Source organism: Camarhynchus parvulus, chromosome 1A (genome assembly GCF_901933205.1).
Source record: "Camarhynchus parvulus chromosome 1A, STF_HiC, whole genome shotgun sequence".
NCBI lineage: Eukaryota > Metazoa > Chordata > Aves > Passeriformes > Thraupidae > Camarhynchus > Camarhynchus parvulus.
This window is the reverse complement of record NC_044586.1, coordinates 27,360,214-27,386,784: the sequence shown is the minus strand read 5'-3', so window position 1 is coordinate 27,386,784 and position 26,571 is coordinate 27,360,214. Positions and strand designations below refer to the sequence as shown.

The 26,571-nt window shown below is 34.9% G+C and overlaps 1 protein-coding gene across 1 annotated transcript in view; it reads left to right on the top strand.

Annotated features, from left to right (window-relative positions):
* The window catches only part of CFAP54 (cilia and flagella associated protein 54), a 122,437-nt gene extending 101,331 nt beyond the window's left edge, over positions 1-21,106 (top strand). The window contains exons 56-70 of the mRNA XM_030960822.1: positions 182-339; positions 535-720; positions 1,935-2,061; positions 2,365-2,517; positions 3,547-3,652; positions 6,160-6,247; positions 7,014-7,103; positions 7,626-7,767; positions 9,870-10,067; positions 11,318-11,511; positions 14,554-14,733; positions 15,945-16,042; positions 16,837-17,023; positions 18,376-18,453; positions 20,987-21,106. Coding sequence (XP_030816682.1) covers positions 182-339; positions 535-720; positions 1,935-2,061; positions 2,365-2,517; positions 3,547-3,652; positions 6,160-6,247; positions 7,014-7,103; positions 7,626-7,767; positions 9,870-10,067; positions 11,318-11,511; positions 14,554-14,733; positions 15,945-16,042; positions 16,837-17,023; positions 18,376-18,453; positions 20,987-21,106 — 2,105 coding nt within the window. The remainder of the gene's footprint in view (positions 1-181; positions 340-534; positions 721-1,934; positions 2,062-2,364; positions 2,518-3,546; positions 3,653-6,159; positions 6,248-7,013; positions 7,104-7,625; positions 7,768-9,869; positions 10,068-11,317; positions 11,512-14,553; positions 14,734-15,944; positions 16,043-16,836; positions 17,024-18,375; positions 18,454-20,986) is intronic.
* Positions 21,107-26,571: the final 5,465 nt, after the last annotated feature.

The window sequence follows — 26,571 nt, the reverse complement described above, 5'->3', positions numbered from 1 at the left end:
ATTTTTCTTTTTTTTTAAAGTAAATTTGACACAAAATTGATGAGATGGTACACGTGCAATGTGGAATTCAAAATGTCATATTTTCTGTAACTTTTTAGTGTAGAAATACACAAGAATGGTAGAACACACAATAAAGTCTTTTCTATTGTATTTTTACTATTCATATGTTCTCTTCTTTTAGGAAATGACGTGGCTGAGCGCAGAAGTGTGATAAAAGAAGTAATATTAGAGGCAGAAGCCTTTGGGGATATTGAGACTCAGGCTGAAATGATGGTGCAAGCTGCTATTCTTGACCTGCAAGAAAAACGTCCTGTGGCAGACATTAAACTTCTTTTGCAGGTTTGAACACAAAAGAAAAACTGTTTGCTTTTCTTTGATGAATTTTTTGGGTAGTCAGAACAGCTGATGGCAGCATTAAATAAGTTTGAAATAGCGCCTCTAAAATAGATTTTTTTTTTGCTTTGTGTGCTTTGTCCTCATAAATAGACAGGAATATAGTAACTGCTTTGGTTTATGTTGTCTGTGTCCAAACAGAATATCATCGGTTTACTCCAAGAGGATATATTTATTTCCCTGCCAGCTTCTTTGACTTTTGTGAAAAGTGTGCTTCTGCTGGCAGACATACTGCCACTGCAAGTAGTAGAGGACTCAGAACATTGCTCTTCTGCTGTGGAACCATTTAACTTGCTTGTTTTGGCACATAAGCTTACCATTAAAGCAGTGAGTACATGTCGGTGCATTTCCAAATCCTTCCAACAGCCCCAATTATTTATCCTGGAAGCTATTTTATCAGTTAGATGAAGAAGGGCTACTCCTAGTGACTGATCACTTCAGTTTTAAATACATCAGAATAGTATAAAGAAGTTGTTCATCTTACCAAATTCTTTATCCATTCTCATCAAGCATGTTCACATGTGAAGTCTGGTGTTTTCACAGAATTTAAAAATATTGAATAGTTGCAAAATACACATCCAAATGTGAGAAAAGAAATAGGTAGTTGGACTTCTAAAGAGATGCAGAACACTCACTTTTCCCATTTGCAATGAGGGACATGTTCATACTCAACACCTCAGGGAGAATGTAGATCTCATTAAATTCCTAAGTCTTAAGCATCCAAGAACTTAGCTTTGTGTCTTAGAATAATTTGAATCAGTACAATCTATTTAAAGTAGCATGATATTTTAGGCTGATGGATTGTTACAATTGGTATGAAGAAATAATTTCCACATAAAAATTTAAATAATTAATTAAAAAATAAATTTAAAGACATGAACTTTGTGAGAGCACTAAACCATTTACCTATTTGGGATCCAAAAATAGGCATTTTTATCTGAACTTGGTAGAGGTTATAGAAGAAAGTTTTTAGATGAAACTCTTTTTCCTTGTATTTTCTAAAACGCAAGTTTAATCCACCGAAATATTTATTTCACCAAGTAATAAAGAATCATATGAATCACTTCAGACTCAAACTTCCAACTGTGAGACTTGCTAACCTTCTAGGGACTTGACACTTTACAATGTCTCCCCATTGTCTTATCTCCATGAATGAAAGGTTTGACTGGCCCCTACATGCTAATTTCTCTTTCTTTTCTGGCCTTTACTGGATGTCAGATTTCTGTGTAGAAATGACAGTTTCTTTCCAGGGATTTGGTTACTTGTGAGATCTATTTCTAAAAGACTGATTTTAGGGAGTTCTCTTCTAAAAACCAAAGCCTAGAATTACTAAATTCAATCAAGAGTTCATTAAAATTGTTTGTTTGCATCACAAGACTCTTCTGCAAGACTAGTACACACTAAAGTAAAGGAATTCAGGAATATTGAATCCTTTTCTAGTGCTCTTTTCAAGACACTTCAGTTTTGCAATACCTGACTTACTTAAATTGCTATTTAATTTGCTCTGCAATTTGATTTTACTGAGCATGCTCTTCTCATAGATTTTTGATTGTGGTGAACTCATTGAATGGCAAGGAGAAGACAGTACATTGAGTTGCCTGGTCCTACCCTTGAAGAATATCTACCTGCCGCATATTAACTTGCTAGCCCTAGTCAAAATGAAAATTGGTAAGCAAAACACACCTCATTATTACTTCTGTATTTTGGTAAATTTTCACTCATGTTTTATGAATGGGTTGATTGGTGTAGCTTGGGCTTCTTTTGAGTGGCCTAGGTAAACCTCAATGGCATCATACAATACTGAAACACTATTATATCTTTGTATTTATATCTATCAGTCACTTGAATTTTTGAGAATTGGATTGTAACAGTAAATATGTAGCAGCATTTCTTCTCGGGAATTAGCTTAATTTTGCATAAATTGGTTGTCTACTAAATAATTTACAAAGAGCTGTTTCCTTCTTTTTTTAGGACACACATTAGCTGAAAAAGTAGCTTCCACAGCTGCAAGACATCCCTTGCAATGGCTACATGCTCTCAGGCATTTAGAATCAGCATTGAATCTTTGCAGAGCAGCTGCAGCAAAAAAAATAGATTTGGAAGTTGAACTTCTTTTTCAGATGGGTAAATAAACCCCTGTTTGTACATCCCAAGTGCCATCCTTGGAAAGGTTATGCATGATGTCTCTAAAATGGAGACATTTTACTGTAAAACTAGAATAAATTTGGACATTTCTTAATGTCTCTAGATGCAGATCTCTCTCCTGTGTTTAGTACCACATCATAGGAGTTCATGATACATTATTCTACAATTAATTTCAAAACTGGATTAGAGCCACTTTCATCTGTATGTTAGCAGGCATCCAAGGATGTGGCCAACAAGATTAAGAACATTATATTTTGCACCATGTGTTTTGCATTATGTGTTGGTTTGTGAGAATCCCAGCCATAAAAACATTGAAGACTTTGTAATGTATCTCTTAAAATGCCATTTTTGGGAGTTAACAGAAGAAAAATGTGACAGTGTAAATAATCCGTCATTACTGCAGAGGCTGAGAATTCCAAGTTGTGCAGTGTTGAACGTGCTTCCAATCAGGGTGTAGCCCAACATGCAAATCCTGTCTGTGAAAAAGGTTGACTCATTTTGGTCTTTTAGCTGTTCTTGAGAGAAAAAAATGCTATTCATATTGTCAAACAAAAAGCACGTTCACATAAGAACCTCTTGCTTCACTTTTACAGAGAGGTACTGAGAAGCTGTTGCCAACAGACTTCTGTTACAGCAAGCTGGCTGCGGTTATCCTGTGGGATTGCCCAGCACGACGGGGTCTGAGGGGCACCACGTGTGCAGCACAGCACAGAACAGGCCTGTGCCTGCTCATTAACTCCTCATACCAATGCTCTGCTAGCTGGGATCAGGAAATGTTAGGGGTCATTATGATTCCCAAGTTTGGTTATTTCAGCTACTCTGTGGATTGTTATACAAGCATTGTGCATTACCTTTTAAATGTACTGGAAAACATCTTGCTTAACAGAAGGAGAATAGATAATTTATTGTGTTGTTTAACTTTTCTGGAGGGAAAAACAGATTGGGTGGGTCTTACAGAAGAAAAATTATTAACATCATGAAAATCTACTTTCTGTATTTCTTTCTAAGGTAAAGTAAAACGCCAGACAAGAGAAACAGGCAGTAAGTCATCTCAAGCTGTTGAAACCCTGTTTGAAGCTATTAAGCTCAGCCAGCAACATCATCAAAAATATGAGTAAGAATCTAGCTATACAACTTTGAAAAGAATTTAAATCATACATGAATATAATTTTTAAACATTTTTTTTGCGATTTGGTCTGGAACTTCCTATTATGGAGTATCTTTTATGTTTTAGAGAATTTTATTTCAATAGAGAAGAGTTAGTGGATATTTATTCTCTTATTTAAAACAAATGATAAGAACATTTAAAAGCATTTTTAAACACTTCACCAAAGTTACAGCTTTCTGTTCTATTTCCAAATTTGTGCCCTATCTGTCAACACTGAGAACAGAGCTATCAATTAAACAGGAGGTTTATTCATATTTCAGAAGATGAGCTGTGGTCTGCCCCCTTCCAGATAACAGAAATCCAGCTTGAAAAGGTTACCAGCCAGAAATAGTCAGAAGAGCAGAGGCAGAAGGAGCGTAGGAAATGTGTTTGTAACAGATATCAGGACAGTGACTTTGGCATTAGTTATCAGCCTAGAAGGTGCCTGAAGAGCTGAGCCAAGACAGCCAATAAATTCTGTCAAGCAGCTCTGATACATTGGACTTTAGTTTTTTTGTTTCTTGACCAGTCTAAATGAATAATGTGCCACATCTAGTTAGAGACAGTGCAAAGGCAGCAATTTACCTTGCTTGTTTGGGTATTCTGTTACTTAAGTTAATGAACCAGAACTCTGAATGTAGAAGTAGTAGCACAGTAATAAACCTCAACAAGCAGCCAGCATGATGGAAGATGGTGCAGAAATGGACTGTGGTGAAGCTTTGCAAGTTGAATTTGCTGCACTCTCATTTAATTTGCTACCATCTTTCTAAAAGAATGTACAGCGACATCAATGGACCATGGCGTTCTTGTTTTAGAGAACTTAACATCCTGCTGACATTTATACAAGCCCTGTGATATCTGTGGTATTATTTAATTAAAGTTGTTTCTTGATGTCTCACATCCGTTTTTGTTAGCAAGACTAGAAATTTAACTAAATTGTTGCCAACCAAGTGTAGAATTTGCCATCTTTTCAGCTAGTTTGCTCAGTCTTTAACTGTGCAGCACTCTGACTTTTGTATTTTGCTTTACACAAATTGTACTAAAGCTGGAATTTATTGTACAATATAAACAACCAACTCTGTGCAATATGTATCTGTCCAGAATAGTAACTATGTGAGCAGGCATTTGTTGCTGTGCTTGGGGAAGTTAATTCATAAGTGAGATCTGAAGAAATCTGCAGAGCCAGGAGGGATCTGCATAAGACTATAAACCTATAGGGAATAGAAATGTTGGAGAAATTCTCCAGGTATAGTGATTTTCAGCAGGTTGAAGGGAATAATTCTGCCTCTCTGCTCTGATATGATGAAATCCCTCCTGGAGTACTGCACCTAGCTCTGGAGTTCTCAGCACAGGAGGGACATGAACCTGTTGGAGCGTGTCCAGTGGAGTCCCACAAAAATTATGAGAGGCTGGAAAACCTCTCCTGTGAGAAAACGCTGAGAGAATGGGAATTTTCAGCCTGGAGAAGAAAGAGTTCCAGGGAGACATTTTGGCAGCCTTTCAGTACTTAAAGGGGGCTTATAGTATGGAGATAAAGTTTCTAATAGTGCTTGTAGTAATAGGACAATGGTTTTAAACTAAAAGAGGGTAGATTCAGACTAGATATTGGGAAGAAATTTTTTACAATGATGATTCACTGGCATAGGTTGCCCAGAGAGGTGATAAATGCCCTGTACCTCAAAGCATTCAAGATAAGGTTGAAGGATGCACTGAGCAACCTGATCTGGTTGAAGTGTCCCTGCTCTTTGCAGGGAGTGGGATGAGACGACCTTTAAAGGCCCCTTCCAACCCAAACCATTCTATGATTCTATGATTTTTGCTTAGTTTACAATACTACTGTAAAAGTCACTGAAAAGATAAGGAGACATAGGAGGAAAGTGGGGATAGCTGAGCACTGTCTGAAGATGTGAAACATTCCTGTACAGAAGTCAAAACTAAGAAGGTTAATATCTGAGCCCAGTTAGGAAACAAAAGTCTGGTTTGGTCACTGTGGGTATTTTTGCTGATCCTTAGGAGAGTTTGACTGAGCATCCGATTTGATTGATGGCCAAATTCAGCTACCTATGTTGCAGGGAAAGCAGGGCAATGGATACTGCGTTAACTTGAGCAAGGAAGACAAACAGTATGGGAAGATCACTTCCTTTGCAGAATTAGGGTTTTTTACAAAACATTTGCAATTTATTTATGGAATTTTTGTTTCAAATAATGAAAACTATATTTGATGTACTGCTAAATGAAGGTGTTATTTGTTAAGTACACCACAGAGATGTTTTAGACTCATTTTAAAACAGGAACCCATGGACTTCTGAATTCCTAAATTTCTGAAAGAAGTTGCACTTAAAGTAGATGATGGGGGCTGAATGAATGCTTTATTTGGTGAGGTATCTAGCTAGTCTCATGGAGGAAACAGATTTTATCACTGTAATGCTTACGTTGATAGTTAAGCTGATTATTCTGTGTGCTGTTTCTTACAGGTTGGTAAGACGGTCGTACCTTGAAATAGCACTATCCTATTTCCGCTTTGCTGAAAGTAATGAGGATGAATCAGAGACAGATAATTCAGTGCCTTCCAAATTAAGTGTATGTTTTCTATCTTTTGGGCAAGGGCCTCTTCAAAGCAGGAAATATGTTTTATGCACCTTGCCATATTATTAGTTGCAACGACTTATACATCATACTGAAACTAAAAGTCCTCCTAGAAAAATCACACAAAGAAACCATATAATAGAATTTGATCTTGTTTGATGTTATCTCTCATGTTTATTGTGTTGAATAATAATATTTAAAATAGTTTTCTATATAAAATAGGAAGACACAGAACCGACAGCGTTTTCATTTCCCATTATGTACAAATTAATTTGTACCTTGGAAAATGTACTTAACATTCAAATCTGTTTTTTTTTAAATGCTAACTATATCAAATTTCAATTTTTCTATACAAATATGAATGACAGCATGAGAAATATAAGTGTCTTTAATCACATGAAAGTTCCTACAAGCCACAGGTGGAAAGCAAAATGTGTAGCGTTAGAGAAAAGAGGTAATTAAGATTAGAAAAAGGGGAATATGATAGCAACACTGTATACAGTAATGACTATAGTATAAGCTGCTGTGAGAAAACATTTTCCAGGAGCAACTAATTAGTATGCTCTAGATTTTTTTTTGTTGTTTTTAGCAATTAATGCATAGATTGACATTCAATGCCAATTTTTACAACTTAGAAATAAATCAATTACTTAATAAGTCGGAGGACTTTATTCTATGTTTAGAATATATTTTACTGTAATATATTTAGAATCCTGATTATGAACTGACATATAATTTTTAGACCTATTCTGAAGATCGGGCTTCTGAGGATGCTATGAAATCAGAAGCGTACAAAGCACAAGCCTGGATTGCAATAAGAGCAGCTTCACAGGTTGGTGCAATATTCTGAAGAGGTAATTTTTTTTTTTTTTTACATTTCATCTTATTCTACTTACACAAGCAAATAAGGCAATATAAACAAGAATGTTAAGGTTTCCTGAAATTTCTGGAATAGGTTTTGTTTAATAAAATTAAAATGGGCGCTGAATAATGCATTTAATCTCTCTTGGATAGATATGATTCTGCTTACCTTAACTTTGATTCAGTGCAAATAAAATGGCATGTGACTTGATATGTGTGCACATGTATTTGACATGTGGACAGACACCAATGGCATCCAGATGAGGATATCTAGTTTGAAATCACTATGTAGTAATTAAGCTTTCAGCAGTAATGATAAATTTTGATATAATGTCTACCTTATGTCAGAAAGAAATAGAATATTTTCCTAACTATTAAAAATATAGTATGTTGAATAATTAATTTTTTGTCCTCATCTGGCTACTCTAAGATATTAAAATCTAACTAAATTTTGTAGTGAATGAGTCCTGAATAAAATAAATGTTATTTTTAGGTCAGTGAAGTTATGCTTGCTTCTCAGCTGTTAATTGGAATGAAGAGTGTTAAAGAACTGAACATGAAGGATGAAGTCCAACAAAAAATCCCAGAATTTGCTTCTATGGATCTTTTTTCTTCATACAGAGATTTCATATCTGGTATTCCTTTATACATAGTAATATCAGAAAATTAAATAAATAGTAAGGCATATATGCCATGTAATCTATAATACATTTAATATCTAGTTTTAATTTATGAAAAATTATCAGTTATTTGTCAGTTTTATCAGCTTTGGAAAGTAAAAGCAAAAGTCTCATCATGCATAGAAATACAAAATATTAAGTAGAGACTTCATGGGTCTTTAAATATCAGCCTGTGCATGTGTTGAATATGTTAAGAAAAATTCATTGTTTGCATATTGTGATTCAGAAAGACAGAGTGCACATACTGCCATAATTTTGGATGCTCTTTTGTTACAGGACTTCCCCAGACATATAAAGTAGATATTGGCCTCCTTACCAGTCATCACTGCTTTTTTTTTTTTTTTTCCCTCAAACATTGCCTTATAACTGGTGTTTTTCCCTAGGTATATTAGCTTTCGCTTGGAGAGTTTCAGTTTTACTCTTGATTTTGCAAGGAGATGTTGGTGTTGAATAGCTTCTCTCCCTGCATCATTCCCTAAAAAACTCAACCCAACCAGCGAAATAAAAACAAAACCACAAACAACAAAACCCACCAAAACTGACAAACTCAAACTCTTGCAAACTTTTCTGCCTGTGTGTACTGTCTTCTAAAAGTCAAAGTCAGTCAGAAACTTTCACTGTCTTTCCAGTCTAATGGATTATTATTTAGATATGCTTCCTATAGCTTGGTAGAGCTTTGCCTGCTTTATTTCTAAATTCTGCTTTTATTTTTCAGCTAAAGGAGTTGATGAAATGGAAGTTTTTGATCTAAAAAAACCTCAGCAGTGAAACTAGGAATTCTGAGATAATGAGTGCTAGATGTTATATAAACACAAAGGCAAAATATTCATGCTTATTTTTAAACAGGAAACCATTGATAGTGATAAAATTTTGGTTCAGTGACTTAATTTCAATTATCCCAAATGACTGACAAAGACTGAATTGCTCTGATTGATAGGTGCTGGAAAGCTGGACCATGTCTGCATACTGTACAGCGTTTAAACATATGTGTTTTGATTGGTTTATGAAAACAAGTGTTGTATGCTAAGACTTTCCATCTGATTGTTTTGTACTAGCTCCATTTGCTTATAATTACAGATATTTTTTTTCTTTTAGCAAATGCAACAGGTGTTTCTCCTGATAGTTCTGTTAGCCAATACAAAAACAATAGAAAACGTAGAAAAGCAATAGTAGGCCAAAATACAAAAATGTAAATTTAATTGTAAATTCTTAGCATAGCACACTAAATATTTTCTATAAAACTCTTGGTAAAAAACATATTTAAGTTTTCATCTATAGGACAATATGGCCATATTGGCATTGGCAGTGAAATGTCAGGAATAATAGAGACATTCACATTTTGTAGAAGCACTCATGATTATTGTCTAAAAGTTTACTGTTAGAAATCACTATAACAATGTTTGCTTGATTTGAAGTGAGAAACAGAGCTCAAGAGTTGTGCTTTTGAAAGAGCCATGTACTAATACAGTGAAAACCAGTATTGAATGTAAACAGTGATGCAGTGATATCTGTACTGATAATTTTTTTGTCTTTCTGCATAGGTACAACTTTTAGGCAGTACAAAAGAAAATATTATCTTTTGTTTTATTTCACAGTTAAGAGTATATCTCAGTGAAAATGTACATCCATTACCTTTCTATTCTGAGTTAGGGCCAACAAAACTGGGAAGTTCAGCTGCTGCAGTTATGATTGGTGATTCCTTGTGTTGGTTCCATTTAGTAAATGTCTTCTATTGAACAATGTGTAGGAATAATGGCTTCATATTCAAATTCAGAGAGAGAGAATGCACCTTGCTCTCTACTCCTTTTGAATTTCTTGCAAAGATTAGTAAGGTTCCTGCCTGTGATCTGAGAAACAATTTTCAGCTAATTTTAAGGCTATTTACTATTTCAACTTATGTTTAAAAAGAGTAAAAATAATTTTTCTTGTATGAAAAATATAAGCAGTTTCACAAGTTATACTTCTAGTTACAGATTAGTCAGTTCCAGCGCAATGCAGAAATGGCTTTTGAATTCTAACCACTTCATGTGTGTTCTTGAACTCTTATTGGATTTCAGATGGATACAATGTTATCTCTGAAACTCCCGAAGAATCTCCTGCTGAAAACAAAGAAATCACAGAAGAGTGTCAGAGTGAAAGTAAAGAAACAGAAAGTCTTGTCACCGAGGCCAGCTGGAAGAAAGATACAATAACATGGGTTCTCATCATTCGCTACCACAATCATTTGAAAAGAATTTATAACACAATCCTACCTGGTACGCATTTTTATTTCCTTCCAGAAAACTGCTATAGATGAGATTCTGTTCTTGAGGGCAAAGAGTGTCAGATTTAAAGGCCATAATCTGAAGTAGCCTAATTTTTAGTTCCTTTAAATTATATAAATGCAAAAAATCTTCATGGAAATCCAGATTTATGTCAGTTTACACATGCTGCAAGTGAAGATATTACTACCTTTCTTCTTAGTTATTCATAAGCCTCCACAGTACAAGGAAGGCCTCCCTCAAAACTTAATTGTTATTACTACAACTGAAGCATTTCTAAAAAATTCATAATCTATATTTATTTTTAGTTCTAGAAAAATCAAGCTTAAGTCAGATCATAAATAAATTGGTTCAATTTGAGGTTCTGTTTTGGAGACCTGAGTGTAGGTAAATGGGAAGGCTGTGCACTATTAAATGTGTTTTGACTGAAACCCCAGATGTGATTTGCAAGCTTGGGTTATTTCACTGCAAATAGAACGTGGTAATAGATAGGACATTTCAAATAGACTAAGAATCCATTAATTGCAAGGCCTTCATACTGTGCACCTACATGTGATGGCCAGCTTTTGGATATACAAGTGATGGCCCAACAGGTGAGAACAAAACTATATTGTATATATAGGTGTTATATAGAGAGAAACCTAGCAACTCTGAAAATAACAATTCCAGAGAGGGCTGGGTTTTCTCCCTGCAGCATCAAATGAAAGTATTCTGGCTGAGCACTGAACTGGAAGGAAGGTATCTACAATTAAGTGTCAAAAGGTGCATGTAAACCTCAGCTGTAGTTACCTGTTGGGGAGCCTAGGGGGAAACTCAGCTGATCAGCCCCTAGCTGTGTAAACTGGGGTCTTAAGGGCTCTTAAAGCTGATTTTGACTGTGTTGAATAAATATGTGTTTATTCTAGTGGGTGCTTAAGCATCTAGTGAACCTACTGGTGCTTACACTTTGAGTTTAAGTACCTACACCTCAAAATTATACCTCCCATTTGATGCTACTTTATAATGTCTGGAGAGAGTTTGTTTCACTGTCTGATCACTGGTGAAAAATTACCAATAGCATAAGCTAGTAATATTTAAGGGCAATCAGTATAATTGTTGGAAATGCATTTATGTGATAATCTATTTACATATTTTATGATGCTTCCAAAATTTATGAATGTAGTGTATATGTAGTAACTTGACATTTTAATGACAAATAATGATGTAGTTTTAAAAATCTCTTTTAAAAACTGCCCCTAACCCAGGAGCTGGATCACTTTCTGGACGAGATGGACACCTTGGTTTGATTTCTGACACAGGAATTGTTCTACGCATAGCAGAAATGCATTCCTTCCTTGAAAAGTATTTGTTGGAATATTCATTGTGTTGTCCTGAGAATTTTCCAGCAGAACTACATGATGTAGAAATACCACTCAGTGATACAACTGATTCTTCAGAGGTACTTATATCCTTTCTAATGTTTCAAAAATATTATACTGGTATTTCATTCAGATTCTTGGTAATTCCATTGGTAATATTTCTGGGAGCACTATAGAAGAATGAAATTATATGCAGAGGATCAGTACAAAACCAAAATCCAGTGAAAGCAGTGAATTATGTAGTTAACAAATGCAAATACCCTTGTGTTATTCATTCCTGCAAAAATAATCTCCATCCCATAGCCAGTGTATTTAGACCCTAGAAGATTAAGCAGAATGATTTTTAAAAAGGTGTTTTTATTGGTTAATAAAGTTGGCTGTTACTCAGTAAGGGCTGAGATTTTAAATCTTTCATACCAAAAATGTCTTGATGTTAGTTTTGTAATATGTATGTACCAGTCTCTATATTGCTAATTTAGTCAATAATAAAAACATGACTTTCAAAAAATATGTACATTATATTTTATCAAAAGTTTTTTAAGGTCTTGTATTTCAGTTTTTTCACTGATTATCAACTGGCTAGAAAATAAACCTTTTTAGATCTCTGGCTTGTGAGCAGCCTATTTGAGCTTTCAAATGTAGGCAGCTCAGAATACATTACTCAGATAAATCTTGAATTAGAATTCTGGATTCTACGCTGACCATGGCACACGTTTTGAACATTGAATGAAATTTGTCTTTGAAGACCCGCTGTAAAAATAATTGTCTTCAAAGTTTCTCAGTCCCATGTCTTATATTAATAATTATCCTAATACTAAAAATTAAAATGAAAGATCAGTATATGTGGCTTATTTTTAGTTATTATATTCAGTATTAAATGGAGACAGGGGAGCCTTGAGGAGGGAAGTTGGTATGTTATAAAAATGAATAAAAATACTTCTGTGAAAGTAGCTTGTCTAGAGTTGGTGAACTTTCTGCAGTGTTGGACAGCATATCATTACTCATTTCCCAACAAAGAGCTGACTGTGCCAATGAATAAATTGTAAATATACAGTATGTGACATTTATAACAGCCATCATATATCAAAAATTATTTTATTCTGCTCCTTTTTTGACATAATTAGTATTACAGTATTCTAGAATAATAAGCTTCAGAGCTCACTGTCATGTTCATGATGGGTGCAAGGTGCATAATCATGTGTTAACTTCACTGTTGTAGACAGCTAACAAGCATAAAGCTCTTACTTTTTTAATTCTAAGATTCATTGATTTTTATCACAACATTTTTAGAAGCTTTAACTATCCAGAAGGTTATAGATGTTATTTAAAATGTAACTGTAATTTATTACTTTGAGTTGAACAGTACAAATAGATATACTTTTTGAAAGAATGAGTTTTATGTATGAAGTTGTTTCACTTATGTCTACCTCTGTAACCTAATTTTGACTCTTGAAGACTTTTTCTGGTCTGCTGACCAAAGAATTCAAATTACATTAGGTCTGTATTTAAAATTCTGGGCCCTGTTACATTTTTCATGCTTTTTTTTTTGTTCTGCTCCATAATAGTAAGTAGGTCTGGAAATACTTGACTAAGACAGTTTGTTTTCAGGCTTTTGAGAAAGTTGAATAGACAAATATTTTCGTATGTTATTCAGCAACTTACCAGTTTGACAACAGCAGTTGTAACATTCTTCTTCAAAAAGATTCAATATGAACAGAAACCCAAAGGATGCAGTTCAGTGAAAAAAAACCCCATAACAAACATTTTAGAAAGAAATATATAGCATAAACTGGAATTTTAAGAGCTCGATTTCAGAGGCACAGAATAAATTAAGTTCTTCCCATGTCCATATATGTGTTTTCTCCTAATTTTTTTCACAGTCCATGCTAGCAGGACAGTGATTCATTACTGAATTAGAAGAGGGCTGTAGTGAGTGGGTCCTCCATGCACAGCTCATGGCTTACCATGGGTTATGGCCGCTGAAGGCAAATCCGTGTGCTTGAATTTATGACTTCCACATGCCTGGATTCATCATTACCTTCACTTCTACTAAAGCTTCATGTGGGATGGTAACTGGCTTAATGGAATAAAATCAGATTATTGTGAAAAATCCATCTTTTGCTCACTTGGATTTACTGCCCTGTAGTTGTCATACGCTGACTTTTTTTGTAGAGCAAGTAGGTTAAATTCTCCATTTTTTCAGCAATGAATATTTGAAATTTGAGAAGAACTAACTTCACAGGAAGATGTTTTCAGTGTCCACATTTTGGAACCAGTGATGGAGACATTAGGCCTATTTCAAATAGCCTCCATGTTCCCTGAAGATGCGACTGTTTGGCCAGTGTTCTTTGCAGATCTGTGTAATACTTTAAAAAATAGAGATGGCGTGTTCAGCCTTTAAATCAAATATTTCACAATTTTAAGAAAAGGTTTTATTCATACATGAATGATGGCTGACAGCGTTCCTGCATTAATTCCCTGGTGAATGACAGCCAGCAGTAGCTATTTGATGAATGCCCTGCTAATGTTCCATATGTATTTTATAAAATACAACAAATCCTCACAAATTAAGTAGTTGAATTTTCAGCAGGTGTCACCCTTTGTTAGTTGCACAGCTGAGAAAACAGATAGGTAAGCATAAATAAAGCATTATTCTAACATGAAGAATCCTATTTTAATTATCAATATGTATACTTGACAAATTACTTTTTCATCACTAAATGTTGTATTATCAGTGCGCCAAATAATAGATTTGAGCCAAACCCATAATGCCATAATGATTTTGAGTCAAAGGCAACAATCATTGTGACTGTTGGTGTCTCTAAGTCAGCCCACAGATCCTTTGTATTAGCTTTAGAAATGTGTCATCACATAAGCATTGAAAAGTCTTAACTTAGTAAAAAGGACACCTTTAAAAACTACCCCTTTACCTAAATAAACATATATTTATGCTGGAATGAAAGTCATACCAATTCCAGTAGACATTAGATTATAACAGATTTTTCCTGTTTCAGAAAAATACAGAAAATATAGTTTAAACTTTAATTTATTTAAATGATGTAATTTAAATATTATTGAATATTATTATTTACTAAAAACTTAACATTTATTTTGTGTTTCAGATGTCTCTTGATATTTCTGAAATTACCTCAGAAGTGTCACATGTGAGAACAGCTTCTCCAGTTTCTGTTGCAGAATACGAGAAGACAGAGAGTAGGGCAACAGTTGCTCCAGATAGGGAAATTAACATTCAGTGGTACATTCCTCCTATGGCAAAGGAATCAAACGATACAGAAACTAAGGTATAACTAGAGCAAAGCAGTTCCTTAGGTAGTGGAGCAAATTAAGTCTCATTTCCAATGAATATTTGTGTTATGAGGTACCAGCTTTTTAATAGAATTATGGTGATAGGAAGAATTTATTTACTCTGCTGCAAAGCTGCTCTTTAAAAAAACAGAATGCCCTGACAGTTTTTTGTTGGCAAGACAAAAACCCACCTTTTTTCCCCCATATAGAGCTTCCAGGCTATACTGTATTTATGCCTGTTGTAAATCCCTGATGTCTTGAAGACCTCCACTCTAAGTTTGGGTAGACGTGACTGATACATTTGAATAATAGTTTGGTCGGAGACTCTTGGAAAAGCAAAGATGCACATATACAAGGAAAATGTGATTTTGTAAGCCTCATTTTCCTAAAAGATCAGACTGAAAATGAAAGATGAAAGAGATGAGAGGGTTACGGGACTATGAGAAACTATGACGTGGAATTTGTTCTGTCTTTACGCAAGGGAACAACGTGTAGGTAAAATTTCTGCTACAGCATTAGAAATCCATGATCTTAAACTTTCTGGCATAGCAGATATGTTTCTGAATTTCTATTAGACCCATTTATCTTTATTAGGAAACTGATAGAAACCCGGGGAGTTAATGTAAATAATGGACCTTTTAATGTGGTTTTGCAGGTTACTTTAGCATGACCATACAGATCAGTAGAAGACCAGAGACAACTCTTAAAACCAAACAATGTATGAATGCCATATTTTTGACATTTTCCATATAGTCAAAATATTCAGCTACCATTAGGAAGCATATTTTCAATTACACTAGTAAATACTTGCAGTGAAAGATGAGAACACTCTGCTTAATTTTCTTATATGGCTTTTTTAGATTGGTGAGTTATGCACACTTTATGGATTTAAACCTAGCATGATGACAGCCATGCATATGATTGACCAGGATCAGGACAATGCTGGGATGTTGATAGTGACATCGTGTGGTACACCTAATTTTCAAACCCATAGTAATAATATCCAATTTAATTAATTAAATGAATCTAAAACCTGTAAAAACTGAGTGTAGTACAAATTCATATGAAGTCACACACCTCTCTTTTTTGAAGGTCAATTATCTAAGGCTTCATCAGTACACCGTATTTGATATTTACTGTTCTCTTGTATCACTGAAATAGCTCAGGTCTACTGCATTACAGTTTACCCATCCCATCTCTCTTATAGGTTTTGTTGCTTTATGCTTATAATACAAACCCTATCAGGATTAGTGACATCAGTTCAACGTCTATGTTTTCAGGCTACTTGTGGATTCCATTGGCTAGGTAAATAATCACTGACTCTGTCCTGTTATTTCATGCTGTATTAAAGATCAATCAGCCATTTAGGATGAGAGAAAATAAAGTACAAAATATCAAAGAGCTGTAAATCTTTAAAAGCATTCATTTTTGCTTTTCAAAGATTTTTCACAGTAAAAATTCTAAGATGTCATACATGTGTTAAACTCATCCAAACAGTTGCTTGTTCAATGCATTCATTAGCATTTTAGTTTTGATTCTTAAAGAACCAAGTAACATATGCTAATTATATTGCACTGGCATAGCAATGTAGCAGATCTAAAAACTACTCCCAGCAGTTATTCCCATTCTCTCATTGAATCAACTACTTTCTCCATACCATATTACAACTCTAAGAAAGCAAGAATTTTTCTCAGTTGTAGCACTGGACTCTGCCCTTAATTTTACATCCTATGGCATTTTTTATTATTTCTTTCTTGTCATTCATCTAGTCTTAAAATTTTTGGAACTGCTTAGTGGGTGGAAGGGAAGAAGTAATGGGCAGCCTCTGCCACCCTGGTTGGATGAAAAAGCCATTTCTTGCAGAGGCATTCCTAAAATAATACTTCTGATTTTAATTTAAAAAGCTAATGCATTCTATATCTCCACTTTATTAAATGCAAAACTTATTTTTGTAAAATTATGCAAACAGTCTTAAAATGAAAGAAAATGTAGAACCTGATCAATATGTAATAAAAGCTAGATCAGTCTAATTATAACCTGGAAGCAACAAATATTGTTGTTTTATAGCAGTAATAATGAAAAACTTTGTCTTCTTTTAGAATTATTTCTTTAAGGGAGAAATTGTCTGATCTGAAGGAGCAAATTGAATTATCGATGCAAGCTTCTAAGAGCTTTTCAACTGCACGACGTACAAGTTTTCATGAGCAAAATGAAACTTTGAAAATAATTCCTTCATTTAAACACAAGAGAAGTGATGCAAAAGTGCATCTCGATGGTAAAATAGAAGTAAGTGAGAACAGCTTGGCTCTTATATATGTTTGACTTGATTTAAGATGCCTGTTTTGGGGAAATAAATGATGGGCTACTTGGAAGGCAGACATAAAGGCAGGCGTTAAGCTTCCCTCGCCTCTTTAAAGAAAAGTTGAAATACTTTCACTCTTTATTTAATATTTAACTTTTCCTTATATATTACTTGTTGCTCTAGAAAAAAACCCAGGTATTTTCAACCTTTTCCTTGAAAATAAAGGCTACTTCTTCAGGTACATAGATTTGGAAACTGATACCTAATTTATAGTAATCTACGTATGCAAATCCTTGGCAATGTGCATGATGATCAACCCAAAAGCGCTTTTTAAACATCAGTTACACATCTTCAATGTAAAATGGGCAGTGGTGGTTTCTGAAATAAGAACCTTCTAATAAGGTTATTGAGAGATGACTAAAATTGGCATGGAGTTTATTTTCATTTTCTCTATGCCTTCCTCTTTTCTTTTTATTAGCAAGGCTGAATATGGTCCACAAGCAAATACTCTCCCCACATACACACACACAAAAGGTAATTTCAGAATTTTCCATGTGCTCTGTTTGAGATAATGTCATTGGAATAGAATGTTGCCACAGCATAAGTGCTACTTGATAAATGCCAAGGCAAAATAGACGTTTATTTTCAAAGTGGGAGACATTTATCATGTGACAGGATTCTTTTTATATCTATTATGTGAAATGATTAATGATGTAGAGGCTGTCATTTTGTCTGATGGATGCTGTGAAACAGTGACAATTGTGCACTGTGCCATTATTGCGAGGCTGTATTTTGACCAGCTTGGAGAACAAATGATATTTTGGCCAATCACTGTGTTCAGGAGGGTAGACAGAGCTGTCCTTTAGTGGATGTTTCTGATTACCTGAAGGTGTTTGCTCAAAATTTCATTAATGTATGTCAGTAATTGGTAAAAAATGTTTAGAATACTAATAAGATTAACATGTCATGCATTATACATGTATAAATATCATCTTGTCAGAGTGTTTGTTTATCATATCTTCAGTAAACACATAGCAAAAGTATGCTCAGTCACTGGATTTAAAACCTGAACCAGGAGCAATTTTGCCTCAGTAGAAACTGCAAGATTTGGGCATTGTGTTTGTACAGGAAACACTACTGTTTGTGTTGCAGAAAATTTATATTCATCAGCTAAGGTTTATTTTGCTGTGAATTCAATTAGAATAACCTAAAACTTGAATATTCTGAAAATTTTGTAAGGCTGAGCCATCTGTTAGCTTATCAGAGGAGACTGATAGTACAGCATATGTTTGTAGTACACAGATAGTACAAATTTCTTCTTGTTTTATACCATTAGGAAATTGCTAAAAGGTGTTTATCTGAAGTCAAAGCACTGCTTTCTGTTGATCCAGCCCTGTCCTCTCCATTAACTGAGGTATGTTGTTCTCATTAAGAGTAAAAATCTGTTTTCTAAAACAAAACAATTATTCAGTTAAACTATAACAAGGATTATACCACTAAGCATCTTCCCATTTTTTTCCTTATTTTGTTTTGGTTTTATTTTATCGTCTTTACAAATAAAATACAAATGTTCATGATTACAAACTGTGAATATCTTCACTGTTCATTAGAATCAACTTTTCATACACGCAAAAATGTATTAAAAGGGGATTTTTGCTCACAATGGTTAATACAGATTATTCACCACTCTCTGGTTATTGTTTACACAGACTCCAGTGAATTTCCATGATGGAATCGCCAAATGTAATTTCTTTCCATTCTTGCATTTTTGCAGTTATTCAGGTTTGATTATTCCATTTTCTTTAGCTTTCTCCGTCTTGCCCATGACATGTTTTGAGAGATAGCATGCAATTTTTTTGTCCCTGCTGATGGGACAAAGCATCTTATTCATGCTGTTTCCTAGTGCAGTCAGTATCCCAGAGGAGACTGTGGGAACTGGCCCATGGTGGGGAGCAGTGCTGTTCTCAGCCACCTTGGGGACATCAGGGAAGGACCACAGCTGCCAGGGCTCAAGGGACTCCACAGGAGATTCTGGAATCCACTGTAACTATCACTCCTTCAACTGATCCTCAAATATCTTGCCAGTAATTGTTCACAATGGAATGATAGTGGAAAAGGCATCCACTGTACTCTTCCAGTCAGAGAACTCTTCCTACCAGAACAGAATGTGACTTTTATCTGAGAACATTGGGCTAGTGCCTGTTACAGCAGAGAGAATCTGTCCTGTGTGTCCTGCAGCCCAGTACCTGAGAGTACACACTGCCCTTTGATACACATTGCACCATTCTTGCCACCCCTCGTTATCCATCCTGAAGTTCTCTCTCCAATGACTCCCAGGCCTTCATATCACACAATCTGGCTTAATCAATGCATCAGAATACACCACATCCCTTCTGCAAAGCTGTACTTTTCAGAGTCCCACTGAATTATCTTCCATGGTAGCAACATTTGATAGATTCCTAGGGAAAGATAGAGACAAACTTTCACAGAATCATGAAAATTTCTGGAACTGTTTAAATTCTTGTGAATTCCTTTCACTTTGCCTGCTTCTATTTGTGGATCTACAATGGAAGAGAAGGAGCAGATTTAGTGATGTTCTTCTATTAAAAATATGATGTTTACTGCACTGATTTTATTCTCTCTCAATTCCACAACCAGGTGGAAAATCACAGAACTTTTCATCATGAAGTTTCAAATACAAACTTCAACCTAAGATGCTTTGAGATATGGTAGTTTTGGTTGAGCAGCTGAAGCCTAATCCTTCAAGAGGCTGAGGATCTTTGTTCTTCTCTGAAGCCAATAGAACTTGTAGGGTGATTAGCACTGCCTAATGTACAGCATATTTCACAGTAGCATTTCCAAACTTTCATGTAAGTTGTATGTGTGCATTAGCCAGAGACAGAAAGCTCAGGGAGCTCTATGTACACCACAGAATAGTACATTCCCTTTGTTTTCAAGCATGGAGGAGAAGGCAGCAGATACATTTCTTATATGTAGTTTTTCACCATTTTCCCCCACGAAACACTTTTCTGTTGCTCATCATCTGGTGAATTAATTGGGCAAAGTCAGTTCTAATTTGTAGTCTTTGTTTTCTCATTGTCTGAGCTGTCACTCTTCTGTCGTGTTGCCACTTTTTCTTCTTTGATTCTGTTTTTTCTCTCTGTGTCTTACAGTGCTTTTGATTCAGTCCTGAATTATATTTATAAATGGAACAAGCGCGTTTTCACTGAATTATTCATTTAAAATTATTTGACTCTTCATGTTTTAAGAATAAAGAATTATCAGCCTACTTGGTTTTAATGCTCTTTAATGAGTAGCTATGTCCTTGAGAGAGATATAGTGTTTGGAAGCTCCAGTCTTAAACATTAGAAGTAAATTTATAAATAAAATAATTGCATTAAAAATTAACCTCCCTATGTAATTTATTCTAGTCATCTCTGTCTTCAATTGTTTTTTGTTGATACCTAAATCAGTTAAATAGTTCTCTGTATTCAATGGACACTCAAACAAGTTTACAGTTGCCCTCTATTTCACCTTTTACTGTTAGCTCAATTCCTTCATTTTCTCATCTTAGGAAAAGCCTTCCAAATTACTAACCAAACTTGCTGCTCTTCATTTTGCCTACAGATGGTCATGATAAACTTTGTGAGCAAGACTGTTCATAAAAGTTTCTTCCCTTGAATCCTGTTTTACTAGTTTCCTGCAAGAAATGTCATTAACCACAAATTTGTACCCAGGCAATAAATATTCCTAACATATTCATTGGTTGTATTTCAGAAATCTGATTTTATATGAAACTATTGGTATAGATGTGTATACATATATTGGTATATATGATTTTATATGAAACTATTGGTATACATGTGTGTATATATATATTGGTATATATGTACTTTTTGGTACCTCTAAGCTTAATAAAGTTATTAATTTAGTTTTTTTTTTTCCAGATCCCATTTGATGTTACTTTGCAATCAATAGCAAATTTGAAAGATATGTTTGATCTTGCCAATGGATGTATAATAACTGATGGAAGTCTTTTCAATTGGATCATTTCTCTGCTTCGCTAAATGCTATTTTGCAATAACTTCATCAGTTACTAGCTGAATGCTACAGACTTAGACTTAAGTTCTAGTGTTAATATAACAACTTCATTAATCACACCAGGATTTGGCTCCTGTTATGTTCTATAATTTTCACTTTTAGGTTATTTCCAATTATTAAAGCATTAGTAGTTTTTAACATAAAAATATATTTTTAGGAATTTAATATTTTTAAAGTAGTTTCTTTGTAAGAGGATTCTCTAGCTATTCAATAATTTCTTATTGTTTAGAAAAGCTGAATAGGTTTGTAGTCTTCTAGTTCCTGCTAATAGATATTCCTTTTCCCCTTGAAGTTGTATTCTCATCAGCAATTTTTAAATTGTTTTTTGCAGTTATCAAAAGTTGGTATTATTTCTGAAGTTGTGAATTTTTTTGGGGGCTAAAATGATCACTGAGTTTATTCTCTTATTCATCTGTTTGGAAACTAGCATTTCAGGTTGTTGAGGGTGCAAGTGATCACTCAGATGTCTTCATAATTTCAAAGCATTAAAAAAAAACCAAACAAACCCCCCCAACAAATAAACAACTCCCTCCCCCACAAAAGGCAGTACAAAAAATAAAATGGTACAATACTGAATATTCTTTATATAATTCTAAAAAGCTAAGGGAACCTTTCTGAATGTTGCTGTAAATATTATTTTAAAGTGCTCAAGAAATACAAATGAGTCCTAACAACAACCACCTGAGGCAATATGCTCAAGCATATTCTCCATCTCAATGGGTGGAGCATCTGAAATGCTCCAGTGACTGAGATGGAGAATTTGACATGAACGAGTGAATTAGCAGACCAGAGAGGGGTCATGGCCCTTTGGTTTTGCTCACATCCCAAAGCCAGGCATTCCTTTGTTACTTGGAATTATTTGTTTGCAACAAACAGCAAAAAACCCCAGGACATTTGGGCAGGAATCCTATGAGACTTGTCCTATGAGTAGTTATGGTTTTGTATTTGCAGGAAAATTCAGCATTAATGGTTACCATTCCTGGGCTCATTTCCTGTGAAAAATGCCAGTCCCTTTCACTTCACTTCCCTGTACTGTTGCCCCATGATAAAACAATAAACTTTTTTGAGCTATTTGGAAATTGCAGATTTACCTTGGCTTGTGCTTTTCAGAAAAATGTTACCTGGTTGAGTTTCTTTTAGGGAGGAAGAGGGACAGAGAGGTAAGATTCTGAATAATGTGTATCCTAAATGTGATGAGTGTGGGAAGAAAGGGAATAAAGTTCATTCCTATTTCTCTTTGCTCCTATAAAAGAAAGAAGACTGGATGTATTTGTGTTATGTGTAGCTGTTTAAAAGTTGTGCTGTTTTTTATTTTGTGTACACTTTTCTGGAATGCTGTAGGTAGTAGGAAAATTAGAAGGATTATGATACAATGATGAAAAGAAGGGGAAAAGGGAGTAATTGATAGGGTGGTTATTTTTGCAAGACAATTTTAAAACTGAGTCAGTATGATTATCTAACTTGACTGCCTAACAGCCAGTTTGGAGGAGAAACTCCTTAGCATTATTCTTTCATTAAAAGAATTTATTATTCTGCAGTTGTTCAAAAAGCAGGAAAGATAAAAATTGACATTACTCGTTTTTCTTTTACAAGGAACAAGTAGAAAATTGCAGCTTTTAAAAAACAAACAAACAAACAAGGTATTCTGTCTTTTGTTGTGCTTTGTACAAACTAAAAACCTGTCTTTTTTTGTTTGGGGTCACCTTGAGGATTGTCATAGGACTTTTATGCAGCTTAATTAATATTTGTAAAACATGCTATAGGCATCAGGTGAAAATGCAAGAGAAGTTCTGTTACAGACAAGGTGTTTTTTCAGTGCTGCCTGTCTGGACCTTGTTATATTTCCTGTACTTGAAAGAGAAATATTAAATAAAAGCCTTTACCTATTCATTTAAAATACATTACCATACTTACTTTCCTATAATACATATTTTCTAAGATTTTTGTTTTAAAGAAAAATATTATCCTTTAACACCGCACAATGAAATAATAACATTAAAATGTTGACCTCACTGTATCCATAGCAGCAGATTTTATTCTCATAAATACAAGATAAAGTATTCAATGCAGGTTTCAGAGGAAACATTGGAGAAAACATTTTTCTTTTAGCATATAATTAAACTCTTTAGTTAAAATCTGCTTGTATGGAGGGAAGCTCATATCTGATGTCTCCAGTAATCACACAGAAAAAAAGTATAAAAGCAATTGCAAAGCAAGTTATTTCTTGGTTATCTATTGCAGTAGTTGGGTGGGGTTTTTGTCCTTACCAGTAAATGGAGACTAAATATGTGAAACCAGAATAGATTTGTGTCAGCACCATGCTGAATTAGATTTGCATAGAATACTTGTCTGTGTCACTGTCTCCAAAATTAAAAAGGAAGAGGAGGAAGGAGGATTTCGTTTTGTAAGGGAAGACCTTCCTGCTATGGGAAGTTCTTGTCTATGATCTGCCCCATACAACAATGCCAAAGAGCTACTATTGACAGCTATTGACAGCTTTGAACCCCTGGCATGTTCACCAATTCTTTTCAAATTTTAACAGAAATATTTCTCCATTCTACATCTGTGGAAGGAATGGATAGTGCTTCCCTATCTGATAAATCATGGTATGGGGCAAGGAGAAAGAGAAAGAGAGAGCTAGAGGGAGAGCACATTGTGGGGAGAAATTGAAAGATTCTGAAAAGAATGACATTTTATCTTCAGTGCATCCCCTTGGGTGAGGGACTGGAAAGACCTATGAGAAACTAAAGAATAGTAAAAAGAGGCGTTTGGGGTTTTTAAATTATTTCAGTATTTTCTGTTATGTGAACTGAATGAAGCAAAAATACTGAGGAAAAAAACCAGTTTCTGGCCCTGTAATTAAAAATTGTATTATCAAGAACATGCTGGAGCTCAAATTGAATTTGAACAGGGAGCTTAAGAGTGAAAGGTCTGAATGGATTTTAGAATATTTCAGTTTTCAAATACTGTTTCAATATAGTTTTAAGTTATATTGGTGCCTTGAAAGATGTTCTATATTCAAGGCATTCACAGGATTTCTCATGCCTACAAATATATAGTAACTTGAAATTATTTCTGGTTAAATTAATTTTATGATGTGGAAATCAGTAATTTCACACAGATTTATACAATTGTATGTGACTGGTTTTTAAATTCCACTACAGCTACAATTTACAATAATTTTTTGTTGTCCAAAGAATGTATCCATTTTCTGGATGACATGAATCTAACAAAATAATCCTAGTAATTACCCTCACTATGCCTCAGTTTCTTTATCTGAAGATAACAGTAATCCCCTCATCAGTGAGGGATTTTAAGTTTTCTGCATCAACATTTGGAGAATATTTTCAGATCCTTGAGTGAAAGAGGAAGGCTATTTATGTTATTATTCAGTTGAGACATGCTGCAATGGAACAGTCATTTGTTTCCAGTCCATTTCAGTGAAATCCAAGAAGGAAGATTCTTTAAAATAATAATGATGGAGTTAGAATTAATTGTTGGCTAATATGCTGAACTAATTAAGCCAGCAGAGAGATCCATTTATGCTTGCCAAAGGTTTTCTTTGAGTTAAAGATACTGAGAACATCATTAAATGAGAGAAGTGAAAATATGAAGCATAGGTTAATCTTTAAAACAGAGTGGGTGAAAGGGTCCAGAGGCAAGTGATGAAGTCAAATATTTACCACTGCAATTTAATTTTCCACTTTGAAACCCCAGAGATAATTAGAATTATTCTCATTTATCTACCATCTCAGCATGATTTAGGATTCTACTTAATGTGCAAAGAAAAAAAGAAGGGCTGTGCTGAAGCAAATGGTGCCAAAACTCTCAGTGTGGAAGCAGCATACGCTACCTAAGAAATAATCACAAGCTGACTGAGCCAGCCCTGTGTGGAGTATAGTCCTGTGTGGAGGCTGAAAGTCTCTGAATACACAGAGCACCTGCAGGGCTGGTTTAGCTCCTGGCCAGACATTCAGAGTTGAAAAGTACATTTCAGCAGCCACCAAAAAATTTCAATGCCCTAGGCAAAGCTCCTTGCTTCTTGGCAGTGATAGTTGTTTCATTCCCTGTGAATTCTGCAGGATACAGTTACTACACAGCAGAGCTAGCAGTGAAAGTCAAGATCCTATCCATCATATGAAATTACTCTATATATTTTATCATCATCCAATGTGCAGTGTATTAATTATCTCTGTCATATTCCTACAATTCCACTACCAAATGGGATAATACCAACTTTTAAGTGGTTTCCAAACTGCTCAAAAACACAATTATAACCATAAAGAAATTCAGGCCTTTTTTTCCCTGGTGTCCTGACTGGTCTAACTCCCCTGGAACTCTGTGGCTTGTCCTTCAGAAACTAATGTCACTGCCCCTACAATGAAAACCTTGTTTATGGGCAAAGAGGAAACCTATGGATGTTTAAAGGCAAAAATGTATTAGCATAATTGAAATCTTAGCCTAATCCAAGAATTGTTATCAACCCAGATCTAATTATTATGGGAAAAGCAAGAATATTTCTATGTGCAAAAAGTTTAATAATAATAATAATACAGTTAAAATATTATATAATCTGTTTTTGCCTCTCTTTACTTGTGTATTGCTCACACTTCCACTGTTTTTACATCCTTGCACAATTGCTGGGAATGCCCTGCCTTGCACAGGTGGCCTTTCAGCAACAACACCACTTTGGCTTTAAGGATTGGGCTTCTAGCTGCAGTCCTTTCCCCAAACAGGATACACCAACGTATCCCAATGGTTCCTTACAAATACCAAGAACAAGCACAGCACAGGTACTAGCATGAAAAATGCCAGCAAAATCCTGCCAGCAGGAAAAACTGATTTAACTGAGGGGCTGTTACAGAATGAAGCAAAACATGCTGATCATGTTTATTTAAAATGCCCCAAATTTTTAATTGTTTAAGGCTTCAGGCTTTGTTAGGCAGGTGCTCACCTATCTCTCTGTAAAATCAGTTGTGCTCCACAGAGGAGATAAGGAAAAAAAGCCAGAGGATATGGCTGTGGTAAAGAAAAGGTTTTAGATTCTCTCTGTACTGAAGCTGGGATGGAATAACAAGTGCTGGCCTCAGAAGTGAAACAGGACAGGTTTAGCAGCAAATTAGGACTATAAAGTAGAGTGAGGGTAGAAGAATGCTGTGGATCCCTTAGCACTCAGCTGAGAAGGCAGGTGGTTGAATATGTAAATTATGACTAATGATTGCTTAATGAGGATTAATAGATGCAATAAAGACATGATCCTCATTGCTGTAGGGAAATAATAGCATTTTGTGTAACAGCGGCATGATTTCTTTTCTCCTGATTCTGAGTTCACTTCTACAGACAAGATATTAAATGAACTTGGAAAATCAAGTCTCCATCAGAAAAGGAAAGTAAATCAGGCATTCCAGCTCGACCGCTTCTGAGGGGACAC